General features: G+C 43.6%; 1 protein-coding gene across 3 annotated transcripts in view; it reads right to left on the bottom strand.

The window, feature by feature from the left end:
- Positions 1-16481, bottom strand: part of ZFYVE1 (zinc finger FYVE-type containing 1) — a 49253-nt gene extending 32772 nt beyond the window's left edge. For 2 of the 3 annotated variants that reach the window (XR_009538910.1, XM_060139870.1), the window contains exons 1-2: positions 16300-16481; positions 13998-14928 (exon numbers count right to left, since the gene is read on the bottom strand). Coding sequence is in view for 2 of the 3 variants with exons in the window: in XM_060139870.1 (XP_059995853.1) it covers positions 13998-14510 (513 nt within the window). In the remaining variant the exon portion in view is untranslated. Of the gene's footprint in view, positions 1-13997; positions 14929-16006; positions 16090-16299 lie in introns of those variants that run through there. The other variant, XM_060139880.1, reaches the window with a different exon arrangement.
- Between the last annotated feature and the right edge of the window lie 335 nt (positions 16482-16816).

Raw genomic sequence — 16816 nt, 5'->3', positions numbered from 1 at the left:
TTCAGAGGAAGAGACAGAACCCAAAGAAACCAAAACAGATTCTTGATCTTATCAGAACTGGGACCACTATTCCAGAAGGAAACTAAAACTTGATTACTTCATTTAATCTGTAGACAAAAAAAAGTTGCCTGCCATTTCAGTAAACAAAGAATGCTGCCTGCCATCCTGGTAAACAACGAATGTTGCCCCCATCAAGCCATCAGTCACTGCAGCCACCCCTCCCCCCATGGTTCACCCTGAGGGGGATTCAGGATGGAGAAAAACAGGATACTGACCCTAGATAGTGAAGATGTATATCAAAGGAATAATTTCAGTGAGCCCAGACTCTTGCATGTTCCCATACACAGAAAAGCACTAAAATCATTAACCTGAGGTGTCTGTTCTTTGTGATTAGCAGTAATCTTTTGATGTTGGACGACAAGGTTTTTGGGGGGGGGGTTTCCCAGCAAAAACTCCCATATATCCTGGCTCCTCCCTTAACCCCTATGAAACAGTTCCTCAGAGCCATCTAAGAGGCTGTAGTCCAGGCTATAGTCCTCAGTAAGGTCACGGAGTAAAACATAATTCTCAACTTTTAGGCTGTGTGTTTTTTTTTCAGTCCGCAAATCAACAGACATGTATCAAGCTTCATCTAGTGTCTGGCACTGACCTAATGATGTTAGACCAGCACAAGTATAGAATTTAGGTAACATTTTCCTTCTTCTGTGGGAAGGAAAGGAGAAGCGGAAAGTGAGGGAACTCAAACTCCAGCCAATGATTTAAGTCCATGGCCTAATTTTCAGGCAGAATTTTACTTAAACAGTGTCATACAGATCAGTAGCCACTCCATTTTTAAAGTCCAAAACCAAAGGAGGTTCCATTCCAATAGCAAACTCCTATTGCCAGAAAGTTCTAGTAAGCCTGTTTCCCCCAACCCAGCTAGTTCAGAAAATTACCTTTCATTCTATCCTCAAAGGAGTCTATATTTTTGTGTTTATCCATGTATGTGTCAATAGAGTTTCAAGTTAAAACAACTGTTTCTCAATCAAATGTTTTCTTAAGACCGCTGAAGTCACAAGATGGGCCTTGCAAACACATGGAGCACATTTGATAAGGGCAAAGATCACTTTCTTCCACTCCAGTGTCCCCAAAGAGTTCCATTACTTGAGAGGTCAGGAATTCTCCTACCATGTCTTCTAACTACCAGTGGTGCTTCTGACACATAGCCTCACAGTGCTGCCTGCAGCTCCCCTCCTCCTCTAGCAGGAAAGAGAAATGTTTCTGTGTAGAGATGACCCACAAAATAAATTTTGTTAAAGGGTCATTTTTAGCACCATGGTCAGTTTCTTTGACTTCACCCAGCTCATCCAGTTCAGCTCTCCATTTATATCTCCATAAAAAGTTTTCCAAAGCCATGCTGAATTCTGAGGACAGACTGGAAATACCAAGTCATCCTCAAGATCCACGTCATCCTCAAGGGACTCTTCCAAGGGGCTTCCAGATGGAAGATGGAGGCCCCCTTTTAAGTGGCATAGCCTTATCAGATACCCATATCTGGCGAGCTATAAAAACAGACACACGCTCTGGTAAAGGTTCTAGGACCTAGCTGTAACAACATCAGGCTAGACAGAAGACGAGAGCTGAGCACAGGGAACTGTATTCAATATCCTATAATAAACTCCAATGGAAAAATTTTTTTAATTTTTTAAAAAGAAAGAGCTAGGCCATCATCAAAAACTCTAGAAACAATAAATGCTGGAGAGGGTGGGGAGAAAAGGGAACCCTCCTGCACTGTTGGTGGGAATGTAAATTGATACAGCCACTATGGAGAACAGTATGGAGGTACCTTAAAAAACTAAAAATAGAACTACCATATGACCCAGCAATCTCACTACCGGGCATATACCCTCAGAAAACCATTATTCAAAAAGATACCTGTACCACAATGTTCACTGCAGCACTATTTACAATAGCCAGGATATGGAAGCAAACTAAATGTCCATCGACAGATGAATGGATAAAGATGTGGCACATATATACAATGGAATATTACTCAGTCATAAAAAATAACGAAATTGAGTTATTTGTAATGAGATGGATGGACCTAGAGTCTGTCATACAGAGTAAACTAAGTCAGAAAGAGAAAAACAAATACCATATGCTAACGCATATATATGGAATCTAGAAAAATGGTACTGATGAACCTAGTGCCACAGCAGGAATAAAGATGCAGACGTAGAGAACAGACTTGAGGACACGGGGGGAAGCGGAAGCTGGGACGAAGTGAGAGAGTGGCGTGGACATATATACACTACCAAATGTAAAATAGATAGCTAGTGGGAAGCAGCTGCACAGCACAGGGAGATCAGCTCGGTGCTTTGTGACCACCTAGAGGGGTGGGATAGGGAGGGTGGGAGGGAGGCTCAAGAGGGAGGGAATATGGGGATATATGTACACATATAGCTGATTCACTTTGTTGTACAGCAGAAACTAACACAACATTGTAAAGCAATTATACTCCAATAAAGAGGTTAAAAAAAAAAAAAAGAAAGAAAGAGCTAGGTTCAGATCCACCTCTACCTGGATCACACTATGGACAATTTACTCAACCCTTGCTCACAGCCTCCATTCCTCACCCACCATCTCTGATAACATTTTCCCATTATTCCTGGTTCCGAGCTTCCCACTACAATGTACTCCAGGCTGGCAAGGGTCTGGGCCATGTTGTTCACCGCTGTAGCCCTAGCACAGAGCCTGACACATAACAGGAAATCTACACTTATTTGTTAAAAGAATGAATGGACACAGCACAGAATGTCTAAATGCTATATTCCCTCTGGGGAAGGGAACAGCGTAGTGTTACCATTAAGGGTCCAATCTGCCTCGACCACTCACTGACTTTAGAATAAAGAAGTTATTTAACTTCTCTGGGCCTCTGTTTTCTCTCCTGTAAAATGAGGATAACAACGCAATCTACTTTACAGGGTCACTGTAAGGATTAAGTGAGTTATTAATGCACATCAAGCACTCAGCACAGTGGAAGCATGCAGTAAATGTGAGAGAAGTGCTGACTGACATTACTGCTGCAGTTGCCCGAGTCTGCCTCTAGGCCACACTCGTCACCACCACCGCAGAATTTCATTACATTATCGATCCCAAGCAAAAACCCTCCGGAGGGAACGTTTCCAATAAATGCCTCATTAAAGAATCAGGGATAATGGGACAAGTTAGAAATTTACTCAACACATGCCACTCCCTCCCTCAAAAGGATGTATATTTGCAATTAAAAAAAAAAGCTGTTAGGACTTCCCTGGTGGCGCAGTGGTTAAGAATCCGCCTGCCAATGCAGGGGACACGTGTTCGTGCCCCGGTCCGGGAAGATCCCACATGCTGCAGAGCAACTAAGCCCGTGCGCCACAACTACTGAGCCTGTGCTCTGGAGCCCGCGAGCCGCAACACTGAAGCCCACGCACCTAGAGCCCGTGCTCCGCAACAAGAGAAGCCACCGCAATGAGAAACCCGTGCACTACAACAAATAGTAGCCCCTGCTCGCCACAACTAGAGAAAGCCCACATGCAGCAATGAAGACCCAATGCAACCAAAAATAAATTTTTTTAAAAAGATGTTGTAAGATTGCATAATACATATATTATGCATAAGAAAGCATTCAGTCTTCATAACAATGAAGTCACATGATTCCAAGAATTATTAGTACACTAGAGACTCCCTAAAGTGCCTTTCTCACAGTTTATGTTGAAGATCTTAATAGATGACACAGCTTTATAAGGAGATCTTTGATGTCTGAGGTGGACACTGAAAGGGGCCTGGTTTCTGTTCTACATGGAATGTGATAGTGGAGCCCTGGTGAAGTAACAGTATAGCATATAACTATGTAAGTAACAATAGTAACCACTCCAGCATTATCACCCTCCTCTGAATTTCCATAATGGCCTCTCTGTACTGCTCTGAGGTCAGTCACCTTATTTCTTTTTTTTTTTTTAATTTATTTATTTATTTTATTTTTGGCTGTGTTGGGTCTTCGTTGCTCTGTGCAGGCTTTCTCTAGTTGCGGCGAGCAGGGGCTACTCTCTGTTGTGGTGTGCGAGCCTCTCATTGCGGTGGCTTCTCTTGTTGCGGAGCACGGGCTCTAGGCACATGGGCTTCAGTAGTCGTGGCTCGCAGGCTCAGTAGTTGTGGCTCACGGGCTCTAGAGCACGGGCTCAGTAGTTGTGGTGCACGGGCTTAGTTGCTCTGCGGCATGTGGGATCTTCCCGGACCAGGGCTGGAACCCATGTCCCCTGCATTGGCAGGCGGACTCCTAACCACTGCACCACCAGGGAAGCCCCACCTTACGTCTATGTATTTGGTTGCTGTGGTTGTTGTTGCTCACCGAGCAGCTTGTGGGACCTCAGTTCCCCGACCAGGGATCAAACCGGGGTCAATGGCAGTGGAAGCCCAAGTCTTAACAACTGGACCGCCAGGGAATTCCCTATGTATTTGTTTTCTATTACCACTCGACTGTCCTCTCCTCAAGGGTGAGTTCAGTGTCTTAGTGCCACTTTCTATCTCCCTCAGTTGTCAGCACATCGTAGGCACTCATTAAATGTTTGCTAAATAATGATTAAACTGATTTATTCTCATTAATACATTTTATTCATTCAACAAATATTATTTGAGTGCCTACACTATGCCAAACACTGTTCTAGATGAGGATGAACAGAAGGGGAAAAAAATCACTGTCTGATCAAAATGTTCTAAAATTGACTGTGATGATGGGTGCATAGATCTGTGACTATACTAAAAGCCATTAAACTGTACACTTCAAACGGGTGAATTGTATGGTATGTGAATTATATCTCAATAAAACTATTTTTGAAAAAAGTAAATGCAACCTTAAAAAGGATTGAGATACTAGTGGCTTTCTTCTATTGTAAAATTAAGATAAAACTGTATACTTTTCTGTAGTTCTGTATTTTCAGTATTTTAACATGATAAGTCTATGTTATTTTTATAATTGGAAAATAATAAACATTGTATAAAAAAAGACACAAAAAAACAACCCACTGCCCTCTGGGATGGACTGCTTAACAGGTACAGGGTTTTCTTTGGGGTGACGAAAATGTTTTAGAACTAGACAGAGGTGGTAGCTGCACAACACTGTGAATATACCGAACACCAATGAACTGTTCGCTTTAAAATGGTTAATTTTATGTTACATGAATTATACCCCAATTAAAAAAAAATCACTGTCCTCATAAAGCTTACATTGTAATGGAGAGAAGAAAGACAATAATCAAACAATATATATGGTATACAAAATGTCCATCGACAGTGAGTGAAGATATCACGGTATATCCACACAATGGAACAAATTACTGGCCACAAGGACCAGAAAGGTGTGCAGAAAGAATTACAGGATTCTCAAACAGCCTCTACTCAGAGACAAGTACAAAAGACAGTGGGGCTTTCCCAGGAATGAAAGCCTCTGCCATCCCTTCCCAGTCTTGCTTAACCGCTGAATTTTCATTTTAAAGTATTTTTCACAGAGATTACTCCAACTAATAAGGCATATAATTGACACTCAATAAATGTTTATGACTGCTGTTGAATGATACTTGTCAACTGAATTAAGCTCTTTGAAAGAAAAGGTTATGAGAGATTATGGAAAACAGTTTAGCCATGTAGATGACATATTCGCCAGGCAGGAGAATGGGCTGAGAAGTAGAGGAATTTCTAGAATACTCTATGACTGCTGAATTGCTCGGGATTATATTCTCTCTTAACTTGAACCTGGGGTGTCTGTGTCTACATGCCAGAATCAGGCTCTGTCTGTTCCCTTCCAGTACTCTAACATCTACAGTCAAATTCCCTGGGAAAGACAACAATAATCCAGGCAACAAGTAGAAGAAAATCAGGAAGGAGGAAAAAAAATTCCAGAAGCTACCAGAAAACAGATCATCCTCCAGTGAAGTCAAGCCAGAGGTCAGGTGCTTACGTGTGGTGGGTATACATACTTCTCTGGCCAAGGACACCAAGCTAACCTCACAAACTTGTCAAAGAGAGCCTCTTAATTACTGGCCAAAAGCCATTGAAAAGAGGGGCAAAATGAACAAAACATCCTCCAGGGAAACATCCACCCTTTCCTGCCTCCAAAAGTTCCTCTGTGTCCCTTCCCATAGGTGTTTCCAATTCTTCTTGCCTGGAACTTTCTACATCCTTGTTTTCTTTCCCTCCTTTGTGGTCTCGCCCATTAGCTTTCCTCTGGTTGCCCCTCACTGATCAAATGTGCTCAATACATTTAGCAGTTCTAACCTCAGCCAGAGATAATTTCTTGGGAGCTCTTCCCAAAGCAGGCAGGACTCCCCTGAAAAGTCCAGCCAGCCATCAGAAGGCTTCCATGTGACACAATCTGCAGGATAAACTCAAGAGCGGTACAGCCAGGAGATGCATCCACAGGGAAAACATACACTGTCAACGTAATAAGAAATCTGCCTTTTATATTAACCCTGACTCAAAAAGCCAAATGTTTGCTGAATTCCAGAAAAAAATCAATCACTTCAAGGAACTGACAGACCATAAAAAATCAGAATCACACAAACTGGAGGTAACTTGAAATAGTTAAAGATAGGTTCCCTGAAAAGCTGACTCACAGTGGTTTTGACGGCTTGTATGCGTCAAATTTTAAACAGCCCTGGACTAAACAAAACAGCCTCCCAGGTTAAATGCCAGGAGCCTGTTACAACCTAATGAGCCCAAGGCTGAGAGAGCTCAGAAGATGCTGAGCAGAAACCAGAGGCATATAATAGGGGCTCTTTCATCTTCCTGTTTGTCTGAGTCATCCTCAACCCTGGTTTCCCAGTAATACATACAATGCCCTCCCCTTACTACTATTACTAAACAAAAGGGGCTTTTACTTGAGTTTCTATGAGTAAAAGGTGGGGGAGGTGGAGGGAGCCTTTGCTGTTCTACCAATTACTGCTTATTATTTTGACAGACAGCTCCTAAGCAGATCTATAGGATTTTTTTTTTTGGTTACATTTCTTAATATGGCACCTAATAAGTGACCGTAAATATATTTGTGCTCTGACCAGAATTTGCCAAAGGGCTAACCAGCCACAGCACCAAAATTAGTCCTTACATTATAAAAGTTTGACCAAAGAGAAAAATGGGGAAGTTCCACAATTTAGAAGATTATGATCCGCAGGCTCCTGACCCATTGACCAGTTAAGTCCTGAGGGGTTTCTGCCAGCCTGTTTGAAACAGAGATCCTGGAAAGAGCAAGCCCCAGAAAGGTGCCCTAGACCAGGAAACGGAAGACAAGGCCAAGGGGTCACCAGCAGGGGAGTCTAAGACAGAAGGAGCATAGAAATGGGGCAGACCAGCACAGGCAGTTTGTGGTCAAGGATTCTCACACAGTACAAAAACATCCTCTGCTCTTTTCCATTCCTGAATCCCACTAGAACAATGTCTCTTTTAGCCAATTAAAAAAAAAAAAAAAAAGGCCAAGTCCCAGTATTTTGAGCCACACTATTCTGGGACTGTAAACAAGCGAAGCAGCCAAACAACGTGATGGGTCTTCTTAAACGAACGGTCTCAGTGAGATGAGGTCCACCACTGACTCACTGAAGGAAGGACTTGAAGACTCACCTTGGCCTTCCCTTTCAGACAGGGCCCAAGGCTGACTATTTCTGAGTCCAGGAGGGCCTGCCCCAGGGGACACTTTCTTAGCTTCTCATTGACCACTCCTGGGTCACTGGGCTTCCCTATCACCCTGCATGTTCAGCAGGAGGGATTGAACTTCAGGAGTCTTTTGGCATGAAAAGCTCCTGCTCCCATCAGGGGTCAGTCAGCATGAAGATGAAACAGGGGCAATTGCTTGCCAGTGTGCTGCTCTATTCTCTTGGAAGGAGGGAAGTTATAGGAGGTTTGTAGAAAAGAGACAGTGGAGAATAAAGTGGTTGTGAAAGAAAAACTTGTATGGAGTTTAAATATTTTTATATATAGACATATAATTTTATTATATACATATATATGATTTTTTTCACCTTTTCTCTGTGACTAGAAATATTCTGGTAAGACAAGATGTCTGAATCCCTCACAAGACTCAACCGATAGGAAAATACTACCCCCTACCTCCACTAAGAACTCTAATCGTTAGAACTTTATTCTTCTAACCTTTCAGTTATTTGCTAAGGGTGTCCTCTCTGACTTCAAGAGATTATAGATGACTTGTCAGTGTGGATCATTTACTTACTGCGGCTCTAAATAAAGGGTCCATGAGTCATTTGGTTTTCCAAGTACAGTTCCACTAAGGTCTAGAAAAATCAATGAATACAACACAGAAAGTCTAAGTATTTCACTAGAAAGGTTACAAAATATGCCAAAAGAGAATACTGATTTCAGTTAAATTACTTCTGAGGAACTAACAAAACCAAAAGAGGGAGGAAAAAGTGGTGTATTGGTTAAATGTTTTCCACTTCACTGGAATCCAGATCTCCTATCACATCGAACCTTCATCTCTTAGATGAGTTTTCTCAATCTCAGCACTCTTGACATTTTGTACCAAATAATTCTTCATGTGGGGGTTGCCCTAGGCCTTTTAAGATATTTAGCAGCATCCTGGCCTCTATCCACTAGCCGGTAGCACATAATCCCCATCCCCCAGCTGTGACAACCAGAGATGTCTCCAAACATTGCCCAATGCCCCCTGCGGGGGCAAAATCTCTCCTGGTTGAGAACTACTCTGTTAGACAATACCAAATGAGATTATTTTAACTCTCTTTATTGTGTGAATTGAGTTCTTAAAGTTTTTTCAATTTAAGTCAATAAAACCTGGGGTATTAAGCAGGTGTTATTTGCACAAACCAAATGCCTAGGAGTCACCACTGAGTTCTCTCATTCCCTCACCCCTCCACCCAACATATTAGCATTCCCGTTTTACATCCAAACTTTGTCCCAAATTGATCAATGTCTTTCCATGTCACCATGTCACTGATCGCACCAAACTGAAGCCACCTCTCCCCTCAGCATCTTCAATAGCCTCCTAAGTGGTTTCCCTGCTTGCCCTCTTGCCCTCCCACAGTCACTACAATCTAGTCTTCACACCAGCTCCTGTGACTTTCTAGCACAAAGCAGTCTGGTGCTTCCCATTACACTTAAAATCCACACTTATTTCCCTGGCCTACAAGGCCCCACAGGATCTGGCACCCCCTTACCTCTGCACCTCTATCCTCACCACTCTCTCCAGCTCACTCCAGCCACATAGGCATTCTTTCTCTACTCACACATGCCATCCCACCTGCTTTCTGTTCTCATTCCCCTCTGTCTGGAGGTCTATTTCCCCAGGTAGTATTAACCATCAGGTCTTTGCTTAAAAGTCACCTTTACAATGAAACCTCCCCTAACTATCCGGCAAAAGTGGCTTTCCAGTCACTCTTCCTTGATTATACATCTGAACCACCTTTTTATGTGTTTGACATGTGTGAAGTCTGCTTTCCTGGAGCCAAGAAAATGCCTGGCACCAGAACATATACCCAGTAAATGTGATGAATGAATGAATGAATGTCTTTGGCTAGTAGGCCAGATGTGTCCATTTAAAAGCCACCAATGAGTTCCTACTTCTGAGACCAAAAGTCAATCTCTCCTCAAATTTGCCATTCCAGTATACACTCAAATGGCAACAAGGTAATGATAAAATTGTCACCACCTAAAGGAAGTTTTTTGTCCTTTTAGGTTTTCCAAAAGAAACTAAATAATACTCAAATCACAAACAACAAATCTTAGGAGACCCTAGGCCAGAGAATTTGAGGGAACCATACGTAAGAGTAACAGCCTACAAGCTACTAAAATAATCCCTATGTACTAAACTGAAAATGATCAAAACCCACAAATGCCTAGAAACATGAAAAGAAAAACAAAGTTGGGGCCTAAATCATGGAATCTTCACTGCTACGAGGAAGGAGTTCTTCAATGGTAACGTCTTGCATTTATATAGAGATATGTTTCATTTGATTCTCACAGCAGCCATGAGGAACTGGTGAGTTGATGCTATTGACCAGGATGAAGTTTGACTAGAAAGTTTAAATGACCTGGTGAGAGAGAACAGGAGTATCATAGAGCAAGGATCTTAGATCACAAATCCTCTGCCACTAATCGTAACTTGATCTTGGCAAGTCACTTCATCTCTCTGTGCTTCAGTGTCCTCATCTAGAAAATACAATGCTCTATACGAAATGCTTGTATCCCCCTGAAATGCATATGCTGAAATCTAACCCCCAAGGTGATGGCATTAGGAGGTAAGGCCTGTGAGAGGTGATTACATCATGAGGGTAGAACCCTTATGAATAGGATTAGTGCCCTTATAAAAGAGACCCCAGAGAGCTTCTTTCTGCAATGTGAGGACATGGCGAGAAGACAGCTGTCATGAACCAAGCCCTCATCAGATACTCAATCTGTCAATCCCATGATTTTGAACTTCCCAGCCTCTAGAACTGTGAGAAATAGACTTCTGTTGTTTCTAAGCCACCTCATCTATGCTATTCTGTCATAGCAGCCCAACTGACTAAGACATACAACTTACTTCATAGGGTGTGGTAGGCTGAAATTGCCCCCCACCCCACCCCACCCCCAAAGATGTCCACATCCTAATGCCCAGAACCTGTGAATACGTCACTTCATGGGGCAAAAAGGCTCTGCAGATGTGACTGAATTAAGGACCTTGAGGTGGGGAGATTACGCTGGATTATCCAAGTGGATCCAATGTAACCACAAAGACCCTTGTGAGAGGGAGGCAGAAGGGCCACAGAGAGGCAAGTGACAACAGAAGAAAAAAGACAGAAAGGGATTGGAAGATGTTAACACTACTAGCTTTGAAGCTGGATGATGGGGCCACAAGCCAAAGTACGCAGGAGGCCTCTTGAAGCTAGAAAGATAAGCAAACACATTCTTCCCTAGAGCTTCCAGAAGGAACACAGCCCTATCAGGTCCATTTTAGGTCTTCTGACCTCCAACCAATGAGAGAATAAACTTGTGTTGCTGTAAGCCACTAAATTTGTGGTAATTTGTTACAGCAACAGTAAGAAACTAATACACAGAGTTCTCAATGAGCTCAAATGCTAAGGACTCAATGAGCTCAAATGCTAAGAACAGTGCCAAGCGCCACAGTAAGAGCTCTTTAAACTTTAACTATCATGAGCCAAGACCAGAACCCAGGGGAGACTCAGAGAAGTACTGCAGAAGCTAAGAAAATAAGGTTCAGGAATTTGGTAATATCAATCAAAATTTAAAATGTACATATCATTTGACAAAAAGATTCCATTTCTAAATAGATTTATAGGATATTCAACACATCCTTGGTTGTAATAACTCAAATATCCCTTAATAGGCTAAAATTGGAGAAAAACCATTCAACAGAGTACTAGGCAGCCTTTAAATAATGAGGTAGACCTCAATGTGCTGATAAGGAAAGTTCTACAAGATGTATCCTTCAGTGAAAAACAGCCAAGGACAGAACAGCAAGTATATCAGATTCCATTTTTGTTGAAAAATTAAAAGGCTACATACATATATTCGTAAGTATACGTGAAAAAACTCTAGAAGTGCATGTAGTTAACTGTTAATAGTGATTGTTCTAACGAAGGAGACTAAGGGTATGAAGGAGGAGGGAAACTTGTCATTGTATGCCCTTTCAAATGATTTTAGTTTTGTTTTTTTTTTACTAAGTATGTGTGTGATATTCATTTCTAAAAAACTGAGGTTGAGATGTGACATCACCCATCAAGTATTTATGCGCTGACAGCATGCCCACCATTGTACGTGATCCAGGGCACAAGACGTGGTCCTGCTCTCCAGGAGTCTACAATTTAGCTGAATTCACCATCTAGATTTATATCAGAAAATCATCTCTCTAATTGTTTTAGACATTCACATTAGAAAAGTGAGCTAGATATTTTCTCCAAGTATTCTTCCACCATGACCCTATGAGAACAAGTCACCACCTAAAATTCTTGTCCCATCCATTAGTCCCAACCAGTGCTTTTTACAATTAATGAACTGTTATTTCCGGGGAAGTGGTCAATGTTTATGAAGGGAGAAATCTTTACAAAACAACCTAATTATATACACATTACACACTACAAGAAAAAAAGATGGATTTGTCTGCTTCAGTACACTTCCTTATATTTTCTTAATTCTCTGCTAAGAAATATGTACCAGTGCTACAAAAAGAAAAAAGAAAATACATCCTCCTCCCCTCAAAAAATACTCTTTTTGGTGCTGACACAATATCCACTGGTTCATCGCAAATCTTCCTCTCATTTTACAAAAGTGACAACAATTCGAAGTATGACTTTCCGAAGGCTGACATTAAAGAGAACTGGTGGCAAAACCAACAGGAATCATCCAAATCCAAGTGTTCCATTTGTAAAACATTCAGTGCACACTGTCACCCAATTAGAGCAGAGTCCATCGAGGAGACATTATTGCTAGCAAGGGAGGCAGAATGGGATCTGGCTCACTCTTCCATAACTCTATTAGTTCCTCTCAACCAAGCAAGAAAGCCTGTGTTAGCAAAGTATTTAGCTGACAGGGCTTCCCTGGTGGCGCAGTGGTTGAGAGTCCGCCTGCCGATGCAGGGAACAGGGGTTCGTGCCCCGGTCCGGGAAGATCCCACATGCCGCGGAGCGGCTGGGCCCGTGAGCCATGGCCGCTGAGCCTGCGCATCCAGAGCCTGTGCTCCGCAACGGGAGAGGCCACAACAGTGAGAGGCCCGCGTACCGCAAAGGAAAAAAAAAAAAATGAAAAAGTATTTAGCTGACAACATATGTACACAGAAATCATGACGTAATTCATTTCCATAACCTTATCTAAGGTGGAAAAAGACAGATGAAAAATACTCACTGGGTAATTATAAAGTTTTCAAGCGGTAACTTACAAAGGTACTCCTCCAATCTGGAGACTTGAGGAGTCATCACAGCTAAAAGTACTGAATGTACTACAAATACAAAACACTCCCTGATACTGACAAACACAACAAAGTGGTGCTGTACTCCACGTGCCAGGCCCTGTGATAAGGGCCTTTCCGTTTCTATTCCTAATTTCTTTGAATCCTCTCAACTACTGCTGCGATGTAGAAGTGAAATTGAGGCATGGAGTTTAAGTAACTTGCCCTTGGTTATACAGCCAGTGAGTGACGCCAGGATGTGAAATGAAGCAGTCTTCATTTGAAAGTACAGACATGATAATTGTACCACCTTCACTGGAAAGTATAAACATTCTACTACCCCTTTCCCAATCGCCCCTGTCACACACTTCCATCTCCCCAACTTGCTCCTATCAGACGCCACCCTCTCCCCAGCTCAGAATCAAATCAAATATTCTCCAGTCCTTCTGTAATCCCAGATGCCCTAACTGGCTTCTATTGATCAGAAGCCAATACATGAAAATAAGAGGTCATCTGGAGAGGATACTACCCTTACGAAAAGCCACTTTTCAAACACCTGTCTCTAAATGCAGTTAGCAGGGTGACGACTTACAGCTTTGCACTCCTATGGGACCCACCAGAAGTCAGTGTCTCTTTCCCTGCACACACACAGTCCCTCCTCATTCACACATGTGAATTCACAACTTGCCAAAGTGCTCTCATTGAGAAAACAGTTCTAAATCAGTTCTTCCTGATAATAATCCTAAAAATAATAATGACAGCTACCACACACTGAGCGTTTATTAGGTAACATGCTTTACAAACACTGTGTCATTTCATCCTCACTGCAACCCAATGAACTAGGCACTGTCCCCAGTTTATAAATGAGAAAACTAAGGCTCAGAGAGGTAAAGTAATTCAGCCCAAGGTCATGCAGCTGGTAAAAAACTAAATCTGCCTCCATACAGATGTAAGCTTTCCGGGGTCTTGCCTCTTACTGATTAAAATGCGAGCTCCTCCTGGACCTCCCCTGAGAGCCAACTGCCAACATCAGATCTGTACCGCCACCACATGAACCCTACTACCACTGAGCGCTTACCTGAACTTCTTCATTCTCATCTACTAGGAGGAAACTCACAACCTTCTCAGTCATCTTCTTCCTCTTGGTGTCCTCATCCATCCCTTCCTCCTCCAGCAGCGCCTGGACCTTAGCCACATGGTACACCGTAACAGGGTGCCTCCTTCTGTTACCCCCAGAATGAGTCCTCTTCTGGCACTCCAGGCACAAGTTGATCTTACAGGTCTGGCACCTCACAACTGCCCTCTGCTTCACACCTGGAGAATGCCCACTGGGGCCCTTGCAGGGGTCACAGTAAGGGACGTGGCCAGCTTTGAGTCTGATCCGCTCATGGTTTCTCAGGCGCTCCTGCCGATGGAGCTCCTCCTCGCAGCGGAGACACTGCAGGCTGCAGCACTCGTCACACTCGAAGACGGCTTCATCAGTCCCGCTGCAGGTGTAACTCTCCTGGCACAACAGCCCAGGGTTGAGGCCCTTCTCTGCTGGGGAAGTCTGCGCACTCATATTCAGACCGGGAAAGAGAGCACCTACCATATAACAGTACCTGGGCTTTCCCCAGAAGTGAAGACAAAGGCGTTGAGTCCGAAGACTGAGCACAGCCTCCACAGGGTTCTGAACACCCTTAAAAAAATGTTTTTAAAAAAACATTCGATGTCTTATTAGAATTCTTCACACATTTACAAATGTTCGGATATTTAATTTCCTGCTGCCAAGACTCCTGAGTCAGCAGCAACGTTGACTTGGTTTGATAGTTTCATCCTCCATAAAGTGCAGGCAAATATGTGGTTAAAATTAACTTGAGAGGGTCTGTTATGGCTATCTGAGAGAGATCTGATGGGTTCACTGAGGTGGGCGCATGCATGGGGCCTCAGACACAAGGTTTTTGTAATGAAAGAGAGTGGTCAGGAGCTTTTCAATATTATGCAGCTCAAGTCAGTATTTCAGAGGATACCTAGAATAGAGGCAGGAAAAGGATTTCACTCATCTAAAAACAAAAATGCACCTTATAAAAAAAAAGATTGTGATTAAATAGGCCAGAACTCCCAAGAGAACTCTCACTCTCGCTTGTTAAAATCACACTGGCTCATTTTGATCCTAGAAATTTCTCCTCAAAATCATGGTTAAGCCTGCTCCTTCTGAAAACAACCATGACCTCCAGTCTCAAGGCATTTAAGAGACTGTGTTGCTTTATTTCCCAGCCTGAAATTCTCTGTTCCCTCAGTTATTAAATTAAGAATCAAAAGCACTAAGCAAATAGTCCTTGGAGGAACACCCTCTGCACCCCTACCTGCACCCCACAATTGGGAGAGGTGGAGAAAGACGCTTGTAAAAAGCTAAAGAAACAATAATAATAAACTTTAGCTCCATCAAAGTCCTGCACAGATCCAATTAACCTTGTGACTGGATTGCTTCAACTCTAGACAGATGCCTATTAACGACTCTAAACCTGGAAACAAGAGTCACCATTCCATGTTTAAAAACAATTAAAAACAATTATTGTACTTCCTTTTGTCCTTTTGTCTAACTGCAAAAAAAGGGAGCAACAGGAGACAGAATTCCTCCACTATGGCCCACTGCAAAGCCAGGCCTGAAGTGAGTTAAAACAAATAATTCTTCTCTTTGTCACTCAAAACCCAACTTTAAAATAACTAAATAAGAAAGAAAGAAAGAAAGATAGATAGATAACTGGGGCAAGAAAGGGGCTTTTTGTCACAATCATATTCCTAACTCCCCTTCGCCTCGACACCCAAACTAACGCTCCAAGGAAATGTAAAGCCCTCCTTTCGGGTATTCACTCCTCCCATACAGTAATCAATCTATCCATCTTATTTTTAGATAAACAAGGAAGGCGAAAGGAGTGACTAGGAGACCTTATTTACACCCTAATCACAGAAGTGCCCAACCAGCTCCCACAACGTTAATAAAAATCAAAATTTGTCACAATTGAGAAAAAAATAAAACCAACCTTCAAAAAGATACCTCTCCGCCCACCAGACCCAAGCAAACAATCTGCCCACTCGGCCTCCCACCTCGACGCCTCTCTCCAGCCGGGGATTCCTCACCCTTCCTTCCTTCCGGACACCACCACCACAACCCGAGGGGCAGGAGCAAGGTCTAAGAACAAAGAAGGTCCCCCCAAATCCCCCCAACGCTGGCAGAGGCCAGAGCCGAATCCATTGTTTATACCACCCCACCCCCACCTCCACCCCCGCCGCACCCGCCCCCCCTTCCTCCTGGGAAAGGAGGGAGCTCCAGGGCTAGCGCTTGTCCGGCGCAGGGCCGTGCCCTTCCCTCCCCGACCGCGGCGTCCCGGGAACCCCACCACGAAGCAGCTCTGTTGCGGCGAGGCGGCGTCGGGGTACCCCGGGGCGCCGGTGGAGACGGGGGCTGTTCCTCAGGGGACCGGTGGATCCAGCCTCCTCTCCATCTCCACCCCCCTCCTCCTTTGCTGCCTCCCGGGCTTCCTCCTCTCCTGTTGTCAGTTAGGATCAGCTGATCTGAGTGAACTTCTTCCTGCTCGGACTAACAGGAAGGCGTGAGCGGTGCAGCCCAGTGAGGGAGGAGCGGGAGAGGTGGAGCCTGACGCCGGCGGGGGCGGAGAAGGACGCGCATAGCCTCCTGGGAAATGTAGTTCTCCGGAGGCGCGTCCTTCCCCAACTTTCCGGAAGTGAAGCCCCCTGAATGACTACAACTCCCAGTACCGAAAACGCTGCTCTTGCGCAGAGGCGGTAGAGACTGCCCTTCGAGCATTATGGGACTTGGAGTTTTTGCGGTGACTGTGGTTTCCGCAGGTTTCAGCACCTTGTTTTGGGTAGTGGCCAGAGAAGGAGTGGCGCTAA

The sequence above is a fragment of the Lagenorhynchus albirostris genome, chromosome 1, assembly GCF_949774975.1.
Source record: "Lagenorhynchus albirostris chromosome 1, mLagAlb1.1, whole genome shotgun sequence".
NCBI lineage: Eukaryota > Metazoa > Chordata > Mammalia > Artiodactyla > Delphinidae > Lagenorhynchus > Lagenorhynchus albirostris.
The sequence above is the reverse complement of the archived record's forward strand: the minus strand, read 5'-3'. Positions and strand labels throughout refer to the sequence as shown.